Below are 15605 nucleotides of genomic sequence, written 5' to 3'. Positions count from 1 at the left end.
GGGACAACCCTGTAATCAATTTGGAGCTTTTTTCTGCATGATTACCACAGAACATGGACCAACTACATAATGCATCTCAAAGAAGCTTTGAACGATCAACTGAAAAACATTAACTATGATTGTTTTGTTCTTTTTTGGCAAATGCCTAGCTCAAAAAAGTCAACAACCTGGGCCCTGGAGAGTAGTAACACAAATAATACATTAAACATAAACTTTTAATTATTCACTCGAAGTGATACAGCATGATGAGCAGCCAGCAAAAAACAATGTCGTGTAAACAGCCTGAAGAGCAGCCATCAAAAAACACGGAGATGTAACCTCTGCATTTTTTGCAGTCTTATACATTTTAATCCAGGGGCTTTCAAATTGTGAGGCACTGCTCCCCTCAGGGCCATGCTAAGATTTTGGCAGCTTTAGAAAAATTAAGAAAATATTGCTGTCAAACCTCCTAAGCTATTGTCAGTTATGTTTAAAGGCAAAAGCAATTGATTTTTAGTCCCTATAATGAGAGGGTAACATTAGAAGAGATGAGCGGAAAACTCCTCCGGGGGAGGCCCCAAATGAATTATGTTCTTTCAGGGGAGGCTCACTATGCCATACTTTGAATAGCCCTGGTTTAAACAAACGTCATGGCTCCGCCTAGTGGTTGCTATGTATAAAAATAATGGTGAAAATACTGTATAATTACAACATTTAGGCACATACACGCTGGAATAATAATAATAATGACAATAATAATAAATAATAATTATGTGCACACATGATAAAAGTATATTACTACATACACTACTGTTTTTCCCCTTAATGTATATAGTCGTTATTTGAATTTGCAAGATACTGTATCTATTGTATATCTTGCATATGTGCATTCATTCTTAAACTGAAGTACAAGTAGCACTGGTGGCACAAAGGTTCCATTTCATATTTGAACCAAATCATACTTAGATAAGATAACAACATTGCACTTGCAAAGCAAAATATTTATGAAGTGGTAAGGTACTGTAAAAAAAAGTTTGAGAAACATTTATATACAGTAAGAGTTACAGTGATGCAAATGTAGCTGTTTTTTAAACAATAAAATCCTTGACAATGCCAATAAACAATAAAATAGTTCAGTAAGAGACTTTCAGTTAGTCAGTCATTTCAAAAGTTGCTTTTCTCATGAATATTTTCAGTAATATAGGCAAATTGTTACAATAGGATTACATTTTCTAAGTAAACAAGTAAAAATATATTTTAGTATAAATAGCAACAAAAAAATCTAAAAATACTCAGAAGCAACCACATTATTCTGGTTTTGATATAAAATATTGTTATCAAAAAGGAGGTGAAGAGAAAAGTTCAAACTTGAGAAGTCATGAGTTCATGGAGTGGGATGGGAGTGCTTCATCTCCCTCATCCTCACTTTCCTCTTTGAGTGTCTCTCTGTCAGACTCTCTCTCATACTGTCCTGCTCTTGTTGTCCTCTTGTTCAGTGTCCCACCCTAAACAAAACACACATTATTTAACATTTAAAACAGACAAATGGAGGTGAGGGATGTGTGACCTGTCTGTGATCGATGATGTTGAGCAGCGCTGAGGTGACGATGCAGCCGACGGTATTGGCCAACATGAAGATCATCATCCTCTGCCAGCGCCACAGTGGAATCTTAGCGTCACTAAAGTATAACAGCAGAGATTTTGTAACATTGCCAAGCATCCACACGGCGCAGCCCGAATGTTTTCCTACCTGGGCTTGGTGCCTAAAATCTGCCCCACGACAAGGTTGGAGACGCCAACCCCAAACATGTGAACTGAACTAGCGAGGCCCCAAGCTGTGCCGATGGTGGCTTGTGGCACGACGAGAGGGAGAGACGACCACATGCTCACCTGCAAAATAATGTCAATTATAACCTGATTTCCAATTCAATTTATAGTCCTTCCAAGTATTTGGTGAGCTTGTTTGTGATTGTTGCTGTCTAAAATGCCTGATTTTGTGGAAGCATTTTCTAAAAGTTGTCCCAAAAGTTGCCATGTTTTAAGGCTTATACTTTTCAATAACATTACATCTGCTTGTAATTTTATGAATTTGTAATTTGTGTTTTATGTATTTTTTGTAACCCCTAACAACACAGAATTTCAAAACATCTAACAATTTATTTTTTTTCCACCTTAAAATAAACCTTTTTGAACACTAACAGAAATGTATCAGTCCCTCCAGGATCTTGCGGGCTGTTTTTGATATGCCGAATTCGCATAAGTTCTTCCAAAAAATAGCCATGGAAAGTGCAGGTGTTTTTTATGGTGTTTGTTGCAATAAAATTGCATGAAATAGTGAACCTTGTCATAAATTGTTGTGATTTTCCCTCTGTAAATAAAACATGATTTGCTGAAGAAAAACTAATTAACCAACACATTTAAACGTAATGTCTGAGAAAAGCAACATGTACCAACATGGCACACAAAAATGTGCAAAATAGGTGCACACAATATATACATCTTCCATCCATCCATTTTCTACCACTTGTCCCATTCGGGGTCACATATTTACACAAATACATTATTATACACATAGGTATATACTGTATATACATCTATATAATACATATATACACATACACTACCGTTCAAAAGTTTGGGGTCACATTGAAATGTCCTTATTTTTGAAGGAAAAGCACTGTACTTTTCAATGAAGATAACTTTAAACTAGTCTTAACTTTAAAGAAATACACTCTATCCATTGCAAATGTGGTAAATGACTATTCTAGCTGCAAATGTCTGGTTTTTGGTGCAATATCTACATAGGTGTACAGAGGCCCATTTCCAGAAACTATCACTCCAGTGTTCTAATGGTACAATGTGTTTGCTCATTGGCTCAGACGGCTAATTGATGATTAGAAAACCCTTGTGCAATCATGTTCACACATCTGAAAACAGTTTAGCTCGTTATAGAAGCTACAAAACTGACCTTCCTTTGAGCAGATTGAGTTTCTGGAGCATCACATTTGTGGGGTCAATTAAACGCTCAAAATGGCCAGAAAAAGAGAACTTTCATCTGAAACTCGACAGTCTATTCTTGTTCTTAGAAATGAAGGCTATTCCACAAAATTGTTTGGGTGACCCCAAACTTTTGAACGGTAGTGTACATATACACATACAGTATATATATTACATATACACACACACATATGCATACATGTATATACACACACATACATACATACATACACAAACGTATGTACATACACACACACATATACACACACACATATGTATATATATATATATATATATATATATACACACACATATATACGTTTGTATGTATATATACACAGACATATAGACATATATAGACATATATATATATATATATATATATGTCTATATATATATATATATGTCTATATATATATATATATATATATATATATATGTCTATATATATATATATATATATATATATATATATATATATATATATATATATATATATATATATATATATATATATATAGACATATATATATATATATATACGTGAAAGCCTAGAGGGACTGGATTTGTATATATTTGTATATTTTGCTAATATGGTTGACATCATATTAGTGTAAACAACTCAATCTCATTACAATATTTTAGTTTTCCAGCTGTGGTACTAGTACCAAAGGTACAGTAGTGCGCGGCCTCCAGATCTGTACAGAAATATAAAATTGTTGTACAAATAAATAATTGTATGCACCAATGATAAGCATCCTTTACTGAAATATTTATGTTTAACTTACATCATTTGCAACATATTTAAAGTGGTAGCAAAAGTAGTTGTAGTAGCAGAGCAAAATACTGTATTTTCATTTCAGTGTGTACAAAACAGAACTCACAGAAGCACAAGGATAAATGACTCCAAGCCAAATAGTGCAGACAAGAGGAGGGACAAATGTGAAGGCTAGAAGTCCAAACACGGGCAGAGCGAGGATGGCACAGGACATGGCAAAAATCCCACGCAGACCCACGCAATCCTGAAACACACCAGGAACCATATTAAATGTATTGTTTATACATTTAGATTGGCGCCAAGAGTCCCAACTTACTATAAGAAAGCCGATGCCAGCAGAGAGGATGAGTGAACTGTCGTAAACGGCCCCTGCGATGTAAGCAGCCTCCTCGTGAGTGTAACCATTGTATTTATCTTGAATGAACTTACTGGACAGGAAACAACAGTTTAAGGTAGAATGTTTTACTCTTCCAACATCAATTTGTTGTTTGCTTTCATTCTTGTTGCTGCCTACCTGGCATCAGCAACAAAGGGGAAGATTCCATTGTAAAAGAACATGATGGTGAGAACCAGCAGCCAGTATCTTAGCGACAGCAGTTTTACGTCCTGAATTCTCTGTAGAAGAGAAGTAAAAGTAAAAGTAGGAGACGTTGTTCCGGAAGGAGCCCTAGAAAGGCACCTGAAAGTCACGACTATCTTGCAGCATTGATTTGATGAATGTACACACCAGATTTAATGTCAATTGGACGCACTGGTGGCGCTGTATACAATATTATAACATTTCATGGGTGCGACTGAGAAGGCTTTGCACATGCAAAATTTGATGAGGTTTTTCAGTATTATAAACATGTCAAAAAGGCCATTTAATGGTCGAAATAATCATGGTTAACACGAAATACTCTAAATATAGTACAGTTGTTCTTTGCCACATCGTGCTTCAAAACTTGCGGCTTCACCACATGGCAAAATTGTATTGAGGTTTTTTTTTTTTTTTTGGAAAGCATAGTCTACAATTTTGGGGGACCTAAAGAAGCATTTTCAAGGATAAAATGGCAAAATATATTAAAATGATCAGTTCAACAGTAGCATTTTTCGACTGTAGGAGACCTAACTAATCAGAGCATACTGTTTAGTATTGTGGCCACTGATTGGCTCAGCCTCAGGCAGCATTCCTGTACTGGATTAAAAAAGTAAGTAAATGGTGGTATTTCATGTCGAGATTGCTCTCATGTTTGTTCTTTTTAGAAGCTCATAAATATTTGTTTATGCTCTAACTATGAAAATATTAGATTTATAATGAATGATTACGCCTTCCGCCCGATTGTAGCTGAGATAGGCTCCAGCGCCCCCCGCGACCCCAAAGGGAATAAGCGGTAGAAAATGGATGGATGGATGGATTACTACTTTGCAGAAATGTGTTTATCGCGGTCTTTTCCGGAACTAATTACAGCGATAAACGAGGGACGATTGTAGTTCAAAATGGATTGATGTTGGAAAAAGGTTGGATCAGTCCCAGGACACAAGAGGTACAGAACTGGGCAGTAAAACTCCTTCAGAAAAAGGGGTCGAATATTTTATATTTAAATTATATTTTTTTGCAAATAACTATCACAATAAAACGAAACTGTTTGCAAAGTGTTTGTTTATAAAAAAAAAAAAAAAATTTTATACAATTAAATGGATCAGATAGCCATGTCACTAGGTAAAAAGGAAAAAATATGTTTGTTTAATGCGGGAAGTCCGAGAGGGACAAGAAAATGGATGGATGGCATATGGTAAATGGGTTATACTTGTATAGCGATTTTCTACCTTCAAGGTACTCAAAGCACTTTGACACTAATTCTACATTCACTCATTCACACACTGATGACGGGAGTTGCCATGCAAGGCGCTAACCACGACCCATCAGGAGCAAGGGTGAAGTGTCTTGCTCAAGGACACAACGGACGTGATTAGGATGGCGGAAGTCAGGGATTGAACCAGGAACCCTCATGTTGCTGGTACAAATTTTAAAACAATTACAGAAATTAATTATTTTTAAAGGATTATTGGCGAAACTAACAATTGTTTTTGATGAATACATAACAGTCAATTATCATTCGCCCGTTGTGCACACACAAGGATTCACGCTATGCTCTTCTCTCGTGTACCAGCTTAAGGCTCGCATTGTTAAGTTAAGTTAAAGTTAAAGTACCAATGATTGTCACACACACATTAGGTGTGGTGAAATTTGTCCTCTGCATTTGACCCATCCCCTTGATCACCCCCTGGGAGGTGAGGGGAGCAGTGAGCAGCAGCGGTGGCCGCGCCAGGGAATCATTTTTGGTGATTTAACCCCCAATTCCAACCCTTGATGCTGAGTGCCAAGCAGGGATGTAATGGGTCCCATTTTTATAGTCTTTGGTATGACTCGGCCGGGGTTTGAACTCACAACCTACCGATCTCAGGGCGGACACTCTAACCACAAGGCCACTGAGTAGGTTATAAGTCAGTATCTTTTGTTGTGTACTTTAGCTTGTTTTCACATCTTAAATGGAAGTAGAATTACTTTTATACGTTTTTCATAAGAGTGTTGTACCACTTTGCGAGACTCCTCCTGGATGGCACCATCAAGACCCAGCTGCCTCGTTCCCACCTTGTCCAGAGTGCTGACTATGATGGCAGACGTAAAGCCCAACACACACAAGAAGGCCCCTATGAAAACCAAAAGTCATGTGACATAAGCACCTAATCATGGTACTGTTTTATGACACAGATTCCTCCACTACTTACCTCCCCACAGGGTCCACTGCAAGCCAAAACTTTCTTCAAACCTTTGCGTAAAGAAGAAGTTGAGCACAGATCCCAAGCGAGAGAACGCTAATGTCAGCCCAAAAGCGAAGGCCAGTTCTTTCCCCTTGAACCAGAAGGCAGTGATGCAATTCTGAACAACTAAAGAGGATCCAAATAAACATATTACATATAGCTTTCAGCAAGTGTGGTTTTAACATTACACACTTACTGCTCAGAGATCCGTTGCCTGATCCGAACAGAAATCGTCCTGTGAGCATGAGTGGCAGCAGGTATGGAGTTCCTCTGAAGTGGGAACCCAGGGCGAACAAAGAGGAACCCGAAACGCACAAGAAAGAGAAGAGGAATACCCCGACTGTGGAAAGAGAGAAATAAAAATCTAACCAAGTTGTCTACGAGCACAACCCGCGCCAAATCAAAAGTGTCCAACCTTGTCCACTGAGGGACGCATCCTGAAATATCAAAGAATTTGGAGGGCCAGTTTTGTTTTCTAATTGTATTTCTAAAATGTGGCGCAGGACAACAAAAAAACTGATTTTGGATTCCCCTGCACTTTAGACACTCCTGCCCTAGAATTAGTATGCCTTCTAGTAGCTGTGACCAGTATAGAGCTTTGCATCATTGTTTTTTCTCACAGATCTCATCTTGAACCTTATAGTAAGAGGTGGGTAGTAAGGCGCTTTTACATATAGTGCATCCGGAAAGTATTCACAGCGCTTACATTTTTCCACATCTTGTTATGATACAGCCTTATTCCAAAAGGGTGTGAAGTGAAGTGAATTATATTTATATAGCACTTTTCTCTAGTGACTCAAAGCGCTTTACATTGTGAAACCCAATATCTAAGTTACATTTTTAAACCAATGTGGGTGGCACTGGGAGCAGGTGGGTAAAGTGTCGTGCCCAAGGACACAACGGCAGTGACTAGGTTGGCAGAAGCGGGGACCGAACCCGGAACCCTCGAGTTGCTGGCACGGCCACTCTACCAACCGAGCTATACCGCCCCCATTTGAATTCATTTTTGTCCTCAAAATTCTACAGACAATACTTCATAATGACAACGTGGAATTTTTATTTGCAATTTTTTTATTTTTTTTTTAAGTAAAAAAAAAAATCACATGTACATAAGTATTCACAGCCTTTGCTCAATACTTTGTTGATGCACCCATCCATCCATCCATTTCCTACCGCTTGTCCCTCTCGGGTCATGGGGGGGCCTTTGGCAGCAATTGCAGCTTCAAGTCTTTTTGAATACGATGTCACAAGCTTGGCACACCTATCTTTGCACAGATTTACCCATTCCTCTTTGCCCATTCCTTTGTTCAGCACCTCTCAAGCTCCATCAGGTTGGATGGGAAGCATTGTTTTTTATCCAGGATGTCTCTGTACATTGCTGCATTTATCGATCCCTCTATCCTAGGGGTGTCCAAACTTTTTCCACTGAGGGCCGCACACGGAAAAATTAAAGCATGTGGGGGCCATTTTGATTATTTTTCATTTTCAAACCATAACAAAATATATGCATTTTTTATTTATTTTACCTTTAGGGATCACGGGGACCATAAAGGGTCTCAGTCATTAAAATGTTAAAAATAAGTCAGATTATTATTTTTTTTTAATTATTTAATGCTTACAGTAAATCTCTATATCAACTTCAAGTTGATATAAAGTAATACAAATTAAAAAAAAATGTTTTATGGCTTTTCTGTCAAAAACAACTCAGTTTTTTTATAAAACTGAAATATGCAGTATTTAGTAATTAGAGCCCTAAGATCAATAATGCAGGACACCATTGATTTGAATTATTTCATATTTTTGAGTAATCACAGTGAAAAGATAAATAAAAAAATCCCTAAATATATTTGGGATCCAAAAGGTGCCCCACTCATAAAGTGATACATTTTTATTAGGTTTTTCTTTTACTTTCAACACTTAAGTTACGAGATCAACTTCAGATATATCTGTCGATTTTATGCTGGAACTATTATTTTGTTTGTTTTATGCGCTTTTGTCAAAGAAAACTTTGATGTTTTTATATGGCTACTACACAATATTTGCAATACTTACCACATAAAACATTTTAAAGTGAAATATTTGAAGTAATTGGAGCCCTGAAAATAATTCATTATAACATGGATTTTTTGTCGTTATTTTTTTTTTTTGAGCAATGGCAAAAAAAGAAAAATGAAGAAAGACAAAAGAAAAAAAACCAGCCTGCATGGCAGCTTTTTCTCGTTAGATTTCACCTCATTCCACTTTTTTTAATGTTCTTTTTTATTTTTACAATATTATTTCCAGAATGTGTGGCGGGCCGGTAAACAATTAGCTGCGGGCCGCAAATGGCCCCCGGGCCGCTGCTCTATCCTGACTGGTCTCCCAGTTCCTGCCGCTGAAAAACATCCCCACAGCATGATGCGGCCACCACCATGCTTCACTGTAGGGATGGTGCTGGCCTGGTGATGAGCGGTGCCTGGTTTCCTCCAAAGATGACGCCTGACATTCACGCCAAAGAGTTCAATATTTGTCTCATCATACCAGAGAATTTAGTTTCTCATGGTCTGAGAGTCTTTCAGGTGCATTTTGGCAAACTTATTTGGTGGAATGGCTTCTGTCTGGCCACTATACCATACGGGCCTGATTGGTGGATTGCTGCAGAGATGGTTGTCCTTCTGGAAGGTTCTCCTCTCTCCACAGAGGAATGTTGAAGTTCTAATACAGTGACTATCGGGTTCTTGGTCACCTCCTTGACGAGACTAAGATGAATGCAGCAATGTACAAAGACTTCCTGGATGAAAACCAAAACTTCCCATCCAACCTGAAGGAGCTTGAGAGGTGCTGCAAAGAGAATTTCTGCGAAACTGGGCAAAGATAGTTGTGCCAAGCTTGTGGCATCGTATTCAAAAAGACTTGGGGCTGTAATTGCTGCCAAAGGTGCATCAACAAAGTATTGAGCAAAGGCTGTAAACACTTACAGTATATACATGTGATATTTGTTTAGTTTCTTAGTTTTAATACATTTGCAAAATGTTTTACACTGTCATTATGAGGTATTTTCTGTAGAATTTTGAGAACAAAAATGAATGTATTCCATTTTGGAATAAGGCTGTAACATAACAAAATGTGGAAAAAGTGAAGCGCTGTGAATACTATCCGGATGCACTGTAACCCTCAGAGTTTTTACAAAGGTTGCTGGAATGACTGATCGACCTCCCCCCAGAACGACGGCCATGACCAGGATTTGACAAATACAGAGGTAAAAAAAAATGGTGTTCCAAGAGGAGCTTTGAAAGGCTAAAATCATGGGTTTTCCCAGCACCATATAAATAATATTACTTTGAGCAACACAATGAACAATCCACTGTTTTAATTACTATGCTTAAGTTAGGCGTATTAAACAATTTCAACATCATCAAAACATAAGTTTGGGTACTTTACTTAAACTCGGACATGGATTTTAACTCATGACCTTCTGCCTTGAAGCGCATGTCCTAGTCACGCGGGCCACGAGGGCTACTGTAAGATAAATTTATCTTAATATTCTAAGTGACAGAGCATGATGTGTCTAGGAATATTTTGGGGCTTAATTGTCATAAGAATGGCCTTGTCATTGAATATTTGCATTTGACATGCGCTTCTTCACACAAAACGTCCGCACCCTGCGGTTAGCGAAGCTCTATGCACAGCGAACCGAACGGGCACCCTCTCTCTCACACACCAACTATGGTTGCAGTGCAAATACCATTAAAAAACAGCTACTGAATAAATCAAAAGTTGAGTGAGCGAGGAATGCTTGAAGAACGCACTACTGACCTGATAAAGTCCGAAAGAGAAAGAGATGATAAAGTATCATCCGCTCACAGATGCTACCTGGTGGTTGTTACAGCACACTGCATCTAGCCCTGGATAATCCCACTCCTTAATGCTTCAGTCACACGCAGGATTCTCACAGGAGTGAAGGCAAAAATACAACCTTACCTACTCTACTCAGTACTCTTACTTGAGTGTATTTTTTGACTACACTACCCACCTTTGCTTATAGAACAAAAAGATGAAACATTGCGTAATATATCCCTGTACTCAATTAGGTTTTTTTTAGAAATTAAGTGACAATTTGTAAAATAATGTGAAGGCATCTTACAGCGGTTTCCCAATTTGTCAATAAGGAATCCAGCTAGGATCACCACTACTGCATTCCTGATGATGAAAAGTAATAAAGCCAAGTTTACGGTTCACACACAGCATTGCGTTCAAGGCATGTCAATGTCTGCGTGCACTTACGTCCATGCACAGATAGCATAGAGAAGATTGTACTGCTGAGGGGTCATCCCCAAGCCCACCACACAGTCCACCGTCCCATTGATCACTGTCACATTGGGACATGTCAGGTTCTGAGAGAATGAGGACAACGATAAAGGTTATTATCGCGTGATTAAATTGTTAAAGGGGAACTGCACTTTTTTTTTCCACAATCCCTATGTAAAACAAAAGAGCACGTTTTTCTTTTTTTTTATGCATTGTAATTCGTAAAATACGGCAAGTAAAAGGTGGCTCAGAATGCAGCTAATGGGAGTAGTCTATTTCACCCATAAAGCCCTCCAAAAATACATCCAAACTGCCAACAATACTCCATTTACATGTCATGACCTGAACACTAACCAAATATTAGCATTATTGTTATTGAACTATTTTTAGCAGCGCTGTGATCACAGAGAGGTAACTAGCTCACGCAGCTACAGTATTGAGATACTGAGCTGCTGCTGCTGCATCGCCTCTGAGTTGGTGAAAGTTAATTCTAGATTATAAATCATGCCTCTCACTTACATAGTAGAATGTTGTTGCCACAACCCAAGACGTTGGTCCACTTTGACATTCAACTTATACCCGACGAGAAAGACACAAAGAGGCGCTCGATTGTGGCACTTTTCTTTAAACCTGTGTGAGGATTATCCTCAATGTTTCAACTAAACAGGAAGTAATAAACATACCATCAGTCGGCATCCCAGTAAGAGCAGACATTGTACAGTAAGGGCCCGATTTACTACGATCTAAATACCTTGAGCTAAACAGAGTGTGCAGTCAATAAAATAGTGAGTACTATGTTGCTTGTTGCGTGTGATCTACTAAGACTGCGTATGTAATTGAAAAGTGGCGCAGACCGCCTTATTTAAATAAAGATTTTTCGTGTACTATACGAGACATCACCACCGAGACACTTGATCATTTCCTGCACATTCATGTTATCATTTTGCTGTGTTTTCAAACAAGCAGGGGAGGGACATCTACCACTTTTTATGGGCATTTTAGAAGCAGTTGTGCAGTGCATCTTTGACACCACTTTTTTTTTCTCTTCCTTTAACCTACCGCTGAAGGTGCATGGGAGGGAGGCTGCACTAATGTTCTCAAGACGTAAAAATTGCAGACTTCCAGAAGTTTTTTGTCATATAACATATTGTCCCATTTACTCTCCGTAAAGCACCAGTTCCATTGGCAGCGAAACAGACCCAGAGCATAATACTACCACCACCATGCTTGACGGTAGGAATTGGTGTTCCTGGGATTAAAGGCCTCACCTTTTCTCCTTCAAACATATTGCTGGGTATTGTGGCCAAACAGCTCAATTTTGGTCTCATTTGACCTGATCTGATATCCCTAACCTCCTTGTATTCTTTCGTAGCCTCCCTGAGTTAAAGAGGATATCTTTTGTTGGACCTTTTTTGTGCTCAGTGTGCCCTGGTCTATCCCCCCGCCAACCACTGAGGATCCTGTTTGGTCTGTGATACATGGTGTGCGCTTCTGCCCTATCAGCTCAATTTTTGTTTCATCTGACCATAGAACTTTCCTCCAGAAGGTCTTATGTTTGTCCATGTGATGTCAGATGAAACAAAAATTGAGCTGTTTGGCCACAATACCTAGCAATATGTTTGGAGGAGAAAAGGTAAGGCCTTTAATCCCAGGAAAACCATTCCTACCATCAATCAATCAATCAATCAATCAATGTGTATTTATATAGCCCTAAATCACAAGTGTCTCAAAGGGCTGTACAAGCCACAACGACATCCTCGGTACAGAGCATGGTGGTGGTAGTATTATGCTCTGGGCCTGTTTTGCTCCCAATGGAACTGGTGCTTTACAGAGAGTAAATGGGACAATGAAAAAGGAGGATTACCTCCAAATTCTTCAAGACAACCTAAGATCATCAGCCCAAAGGTTGGGTCTTGGGCACAGTTGGGTGTTCCAACAGGACAATGACTCCAAACACACGTCAAAAGTGGTAAAGGAATGGCTAAATCAGGCTATAATTAAGGTTTTAGAATGGCCTTCCCAAAGTCCTGACTTAAACATGTGGACAATGCTGAAGAAACAAGTCCACATCAGAAAACCAACAAATTTAGCTGAACTCCACCAATTTTGCCAAGAGAAGTGGTCAGCAATTCAACCAGAAGCTGCCCAGAAACTTGTGGATGGCTACCAAAAGCGCCTTATTGCAGTGAAACTTGCCAAGGGACATGTAACCAAATATTAACATTGCTGTATGTATACTTTTGACCCAGCAGATTTGGTCACATTTTCAGTAGACCCATAATAAATTCATAAAATAACCAAACTTCATGAATGTTTTTTGTGACCAACAAGTATGTGCTCCAATCACTCTATCACAAAAAAATAAGAGTTGTAAAAATTATTGGAAACTCAAGACAGCCATATAAATCCCTTTCCTACTGTACTTACATGTATATAAACCATTGATGGAGGTTTTTGGAGCGCTTCACAGGTGGAATAGCTCTAATCATATTACCTCCATTGTTAGCTGACTCTTGCTAGCAATTATTTATGATTTATAATGCATTAAAAAAGAAAGACATTTGTGTGCTTGTCTTACCTAAAGATTGTGAATGATGGGCAAAATTCCCCCCCAAAAAACGCAGTTCCCCTTTAAGGTAAAGTGGAAACATCCCCATACCTCTTGAAACTGATCCTGCAGAACACTGGGGATGTCAAAGCAGAAGTAGGAGCCAAACGACAGCAGGCAGTTGAAAAACAGCACCAAAAAGCGATAGCGTTCTAAAAAAAAAAAAAAAAAAGACACAATTGTGACCTGTGATTTGCTGTAAAATGAAGATTACATGGAAAACATTTCTCCTGTCAGCACAGTCAGCCTGGACTTCATTTCATTGTCAGTGTAGTTCAAGTTCAACAGAATTGCAGACAAAAAGCATTAACATTAGCATGTACCCAGTCAGACATTAAACAAGCTAAACATGCTAAACGAGTGATGATGTCATGTCATTGATTGACCCACTTCTAGAAGAAACAGTAATGTCTGGCAGTTGAGTCCACGACAATTCAGTATTAAAAACACAAAAGTTGTCATACTTACCGTCCAAAGCCATGCTAGGAAGATATACTTAAAACACAATAACTGTTCATTTACATGATTGTGTGTTGTTTTTCGTGGACATAACAGGATACAATTGTGATGACTGCGTGTCAGCAGCCCGATTAAAAAAAACAGATCTACAAAGCATGTGGATGCAGCGTCACAATGGAGCAGTGCGTGTACAAGTCTGCGCAGGCGCGGACTGAGCTCAGGCAGCGCTCACGTGAACTTTTTCAATAATAAAACTTTATTGACAATTCTAGTTGTACTGTTTTGCTTTCTGTCGATGTGTATCAGACTAAGTGTTATCCGTGGTAAAATAGTTTAATGAGCATCTAATAACTTTTTTTATAGTGTAAATAGGGTATTTTTTAGTTGCTTTGGTAATATGTTCAATACACAGGCGCAAATCGTCTGTAAAAAAAAAAAAAAAACAGCATGAAAATAGGGAAAAACATGTTTTCATGGTTTATTACAGCCAGGGGTCCGCAAACTACTCACAACAACAAAAAAATAGACAACATTAATATTGGGAACATTTTTCAACCCGAGGTAGTAAAAAAAGATAGTTAAAAGATAGATATAAGGTAGTTAATAAAAAAAAGTTTTTATTTTTATTTTTTTAACTTGGGACTTCCTGCCAATCAAACTGCTTAACCTACTCATTGACCTAGTGGTTAGAGCAGAGGTGTCCAAAGTGCGGCCCGCAGCTAATTGTTTATCGGCCCCCCACACATTCTGCAAAAATAGTAAAATTGATAGTATTGCAAAAATTAAAAAAAACATTTTAAAAAAGTGGAATGATGTGAAATCTAACGAAAAAAAGTTGCAATGTTGACACAAAGCTGCCATGCAGGCTGTTTTTTTTTTCTTTTGTCTTTATTTATTTTTTGCCATTGCTCAAAAAAAAAAGAAAACAAATCTCTGTTACAATGAATTACTACTTAAAAAATGTCACTTTAAAATGTTTTATGTGGAAAAAATATTGCATAAATTGTGTGGTTGCCATGAAAAAACAACGTTTTATTTGACAAAAGAGCATAATACAAACTAAATAATAGTTCAAACGTAAAATCGACAGATATATCTGAAGTTGATCTCGTAATTTAATAATTTAAGTGTTAAAAGTAAAACAAACCTAATAAAAATGTATCACTTTGAGTGGGGGACCTTTTGGATCCATAATATATTTAGTAGGATTTTATTTAACATTTCACTGTGATTACACTAAAAAATATTAAAGAATTAAAATCAATGGTGTCCTGCATTATTGATCATTTAGGGCTCTAATTACTGAATACTGCATATTTCAGTTTTACTATAAAAAACAAAGTTGTCTTTGACAGAAAAGGCATAAAACTTTTTTTTTTACTTTATATCAACCTGAAGTTGATATAGAGATTTACTGTAAGCGTTAAATAAAAAATGATAATAATTTGACTTATTTTTTACATTTTAATGACTGAGACCCTTTATGGCAACGACCCAGCTCCAGGCTGGGTCGTTGCCTTAGATCAGACAACCAGATGACCCTGAAGGTCCCACGGTCAAACCTGGTGACAAGGGGAGACCGTGCTTTCTCAGTGATGGCACCTAGGTTGTGGAATAAGCTCCCCCTGAGTATTAAGTCCGCCACCACTCTGGACTCTTTTAGAGCACGGCTTAAAACTCACCTTTTTACCG

At 38.0% G+C, this 15605-nt stretch overlaps 1 protein-coding gene across 2 annotated transcripts; it reads right to left on the bottom strand.

The window, feature by feature from the left end:
• Positions 1 to 101: 101 nt before the first annotated feature.
• On the bottom strand, positions 102 to 14074 carry LOC133655593 (major facilitator superfamily domain-containing protein 1-like). 2 transcript variants are annotated; one of them, XM_062055888.1, is made up of 13 exons: positions 13923 to 14074; positions 13506 to 13606; positions 10823 to 10932; positions 10683 to 10738; positions 6756 to 6899; positions 6527 to 6685; positions 6333 to 6448; positions 4269 to 4369; positions 4071 to 4182; positions 3861 to 3998; positions 1730 to 1869; positions 1547 to 1658; positions 103 to 1484 (listed from the first exon to the last, which is right to left on the bottom strand). In XM_062055888.1, the coding sequence occupies exons 1-13, from the start codon at positions 13933 to 13935 to the stop codon at positions 1356 to 1358; spliced, it is 1431 nt and encodes a 476-aa protein (XP_061911872.1). In that variant the 5' UTR covers positions 13936 to 14074; the 3' UTR covers positions 103 to 1355. The 2 variants fall into 2 exon arrangements, with proteins under 2 accessions (XP_061911873.1, XP_061911872.1); XM_062055889.1 differs by lacking the exons at positions 10683 to 10738; positions 13923 to 14074 and having other exon boundaries at positions 102 to 1484.
• Positions 14075 to 15605: the final 1531 nt, after the last annotated feature.

Source organism: Entelurus aequoreus, linkage group LG08, assembly GCF_033978785.1.
Source record: "Entelurus aequoreus isolate RoL-2023_Sb linkage group LG08, RoL_Eaeq_v1.1, whole genome shotgun sequence".
NCBI lineage: Eukaryota > Metazoa > Chordata > Actinopteri > Syngnathiformes > Syngnathidae > Entelurus > Entelurus aequoreus.
The sequence above is the reverse complement of the archived record's forward strand: the minus strand, read 5'-3'. Positions and strand labels throughout refer to the sequence as shown.

What these genes read in the sequence shown, in the direction of transcription:
- LOC133655593 (XM_062055888.1), bottom strand. An exon ending in AGGCAACGGATCTCTGAGCA is followed by an intron (nt 6,686 to 6,755) that starts GTAAGTGTGTAA and finishes GATCCTCTTTAG; the next exon opens with TTGTTCAGAATTGCATCACT. An exon ending in ACATCATCGATCACAGACAG is followed by an intron (nt 1,485 to 1,546) that starts GTCACACATCCC and finishes TGTTTTGTTTAG; the next exon opens with GGTGGGACACTGAACAAGAG.